This window comes from Cryptomeria japonica, chromosome 3, assembly GCF_030272615.1.
Source record: "Cryptomeria japonica chromosome 3, Sugi_1.0, whole genome shotgun sequence".
Classification (NCBI taxonomy): Eukaryota; Viridiplantae; Streptophyta; class Pinopsida; order Cupressales; family Cupressaceae; genus Cryptomeria; species Cryptomeria japonica.
The window spans coordinates 824,313,953-824,317,692 of NC_081407.1; the positions used below are offsets into that span (position 1 = coordinate 824,313,953).

Below are 3,740 nucleotides of genomic sequence, written 5' to 3' on the forward strand. Positions count from 1 at the left end.
ATTTTTCATTTCAGAATACATAGCCTTGAGCACTAGATTAGAATTGGTTCACTAACCACAATTTCCATAACAGCTACACATATTCAAGTAGTCTTACAAGTTCTCAATTGTTTCCGTATTCCTATTTTTCACTTCAGAATACATAGCTTTGAGCACTAGATTAAAATTCGCTCACTAACCACAATTTTCATAACAGCTACACAAAACCATTTTTATTATTTCCATTAAAACTACTACAAGTCATCCTACAAGTTCTGAATTGTTTTGGTATTCCTATTTTTTACTTGAGCATACATAGGCTTGAGCACTAGATTAAAATTCGCTTACTAACTACAATTTCCATAACAGCTACACAAAACCATTTTTATTATTTTCATTAAAACTACTATTCAAATGTCCTACAAGTTCTCAACTGTTTTGGTATTCCTATTTGGTGGTAGATAATCTGGCTCCAAAAACGTCACCATTTCCACATAGCACGAAGGTAAGTTGAAAATTACAGATCTCCGCAGAACTAACTGCGCCTTTCATTTTTTGACTGTGTGTATAACAGAAAGGTTAGTCAACCATTTTAAAACCAGATTAACCACATCCTTCCTATTTTTCACTTCAGAATACATAACCTTAAGAACTAGATTAAAATTCGCTCACTAACCACAATTTCCATAACAGCTACACAAAACCATTTTTATTTTCATTAAAACTACTATTCAAGTCGTCCTATCTTCCCATGAAATGAATGGCAGGGCGATCGACCATTGTGAGTTGAGAAACAATCTACATGTCTTATGCAGCCAAGCGAAAAAGACTAAACAGGAGAGGTGTGGATCGTGGGATCTTGACAGTTATCGAAGTATGGATGGTAAATAAATCTCATATTCCGAAAGGCAGAGGTGAAGCCGCCATCCACCACCAAATTATGGCCGCTAATGAAGCCGCCGCCTTCCTCGGTGGCTAGAAAAAGCGCAGCGGTGGCAATGTCCTCCTCCGTAGCACTTCTGCCTTGCAACAGGCTCCCTTCAAATGCCACGCCCGCCCTTACCTCCTGGGCGGTGACATGGTTGCCCACAACCATTCTGGTTCCCGCCACCAGCATCTCGGAGGGCACCCCATGGGGAGATATGCAGTTCACCCTGATTCCGTACTCCCCTAGTTCACATGCAGCTGTCCTGGCAACCCCCAATATGGCCTCCTTGCTCATTGAATAGTCGTGAAATCCCAAGCCCCCCATGAGAGCTGCAGAGCTGGTTGTGCACAGAATGCACCCGCCTCTCTTTGCTGCCACCATTGCGCGAGCTGCATGTTTTATGCCATTCACTGTCCCTTTTACATTGATGGCCAGCACAGTATCTATCTGATGAACCATCTAAATAAGTCAAAGCTTTATTTATTATTTCATATTGATGACTAGCACAATATCTACTTGTTCAATAAGGAAGTCATATTAGATGTAGACTGGTTCAATTAGTATATAATGTTTTGCTATCTATTAAACATAAATTTTGGAATCTTAGAGATTATGTTAATGTGGTGAGATTTAAACATCATATTATAAGTGTTGATTTGTTTAGATGAATCTCATATTAGATGCAGACTAGTTCAATTAGTATAAAATGTTTTGCTATATATTAAACATAAATTTTGGAGTCTTAGAGATTATGTTTATGTGGTAGGATTTAAACATCATATTATAAGTTTTGATTTGTTTATCTATGAATTTCATATTAGATGCAGACTAGTTCAATTAGTATAAAATGTTTTGCTATGTATTAAACATAAATTTTGGAGTCTTAGAGATTATATTTATGTGGTGAGATTTAAACATCATATTATAAGTTTTGATTTGTTTAGATGAATCTCATATTAAATGTAGACTAGTTCAATTAGTATATGATGTTTTTCTATGTATTAAACATAAACTTTGGAGTCTTAGAGATTATGTTTATGTGGTGGGATTTCAACATCATATCATAAGTTTTGATTTGTTTAGACGATTCATCTGAAATCATATTGATATGGGGATTCTGTTGGAGAAGTTAGTGTGATTTTAGATGAGCCATCTAAGTAAGTCAAAGCTTTATGGGCTCATTTGAAACCACACTAATAGATGGACTCTACTAGAGAAGTTAGTGTGATTTCAAGAGTCACCCAAATAAATCAAAGTTTTAGGTGGCTCATTTGAAATCACAATAATAGATAGATTCTATTGAAAAAGTTTGTGTGATTTTGAATGAATCATCTAAACAAATCAAATCTTTAAGTGGTTCATTTCATATCATGCTGCTAGAATAATTCTATTGAAAAAGTTCTTTCACATGAATCATCCAAAAAAATCAAAATTTTAGGTGGTTCATTTAAAATCAACTAATATATGATCTCTAATTAACCATCTAAACAAATCAAAGTTTGAAGAAATTCAATTGAAATCACACATTATTATAAATATAGGTGAAGATTAAGCTCAGCCCACCCGCTTCATGTCGATGTTCATGATGCTTCCTGGCTGCCCTGGCACGCCAGCATTGTTGAACATTATGTCCAGCCGCCCGTAGTCTTTTACTGCCCTCTCCACCATTGCCGCCACCTCCTCTTCCTTCGACACGTCACAGTGTATGTATTCTGCAGATGGGATGATCTCTGTGCACAGTTTTCTCCCCACTTCGTCCAGAATGTCTGCTACAATCACTTTTGCCCCGTTCTCTGCAAATTTCTTTGCACAAGCTGCACCAATTCCTCTTGCTGCACCAGTTATTATAGCCACTTTTCCTTCTAAGCTGCAACAGATTGGCAGCCAATTTTATTATGAGTGGCACTAAAATGTAAACGCTCTGCTCATCTCATTATACCCAACAAGTAATGCATTCAGGTAAAATAAATACTGTAAAATAATCATTTCTTCAATTAAAGTTCCCATGAAAGCCCACTTTTAGCATTTTTTAGGCTACCCACAATGCAGAATGGCCCATAAAAGCTGAAACTCTGCTTAAAACCAACATCAACTACTACCAGAACATTTATATATCAGAGTCAAAACAAATTTCTGAAAAGAAACCTGCACCTCCAAATTCTTCCTTGAAGTCCAAAATGAATCACAGTTTCTTATTCCATTCTACTTATTTGGAACCGTAACATGATAAATGAAATTATAAATCAAAACAATCAAACTCAAACCTTTTGCCCATTTCAAACCTTCTGCTTGTGGGTACTTGCAGTAATTCATCTCCTTTGCCATTTGCAGCCATTTTTTCACCTTCTAAATGCAGTTATGAAATCTGATATGGCATACCTGCAGTTAACATTGAGGAATGCTCATAGTTGCCTTCTCACCATCTTCATATAAAAGGGATTTGGGCATTGACACTGGCATCCATTCATGTAAAAGGAATGAGAGGCATAAGTCTGAGAGGAAGGAATAAAAAAGGTGATACATTCGTAAGGCGTTGTTTACCTACATTCATGCACCACAATAATATTGCAGTCTTTTCTAAACCACCATACCAGAAACTTCTGCTTGGGGTAACACATAATTGTCAATCAAATAAGAACAAATTAAAATTGCTAATATGTAAGTGTATCTTTCTTAGATATTAATGGCATTCTTCAAATGACAGCGTAATATTGAATTTGATATTGACAGATTAATTTAAAAACAAACAAAGAAAGCTCCATCAGAAAATAAAATGTAAGGTTTATGAGAAAAATATACTAAAAGATAAGATAACAGTACTGAATGAGGTGTT

General features: G+C 35.9%; 1 protein-coding gene across 2 annotated transcripts; it reads right to left on the reverse strand.

Moving 5' to 3' along the window:
* Positions 1-349: 349 nt before the first annotated feature.
* Positions 350-3,383, reverse strand: LOC131054805 (short-chain dehydrogenase reductase ATA1). Of its 2 annotated transcripts, none has more exons than XM_057989414.2 (3): positions 3,190-3,383; positions 2,471-2,774; positions 350-1,354 (listed from the first exon to the last, which is right to left on the reverse strand). In XM_057989414.2, the coding sequence occupies exons 1-3, from the start codon at positions 3,240-3,242 to the stop codon at positions 809-811; spliced, it is 903 nt and encodes a 300-aa protein (XP_057845397.2). In that variant the 5' UTR covers positions 3,243-3,383; the 3' UTR covers positions 350-808. The 2 variants fall into 2 exon arrangements, with proteins under 2 accessions (XP_057845397.2, XP_057845396.2); XM_057989413.2 differs by having other exon boundaries at positions 3,172-3,382.
* Positions 3,384-3,740: the final 357 nt, after the last annotated feature.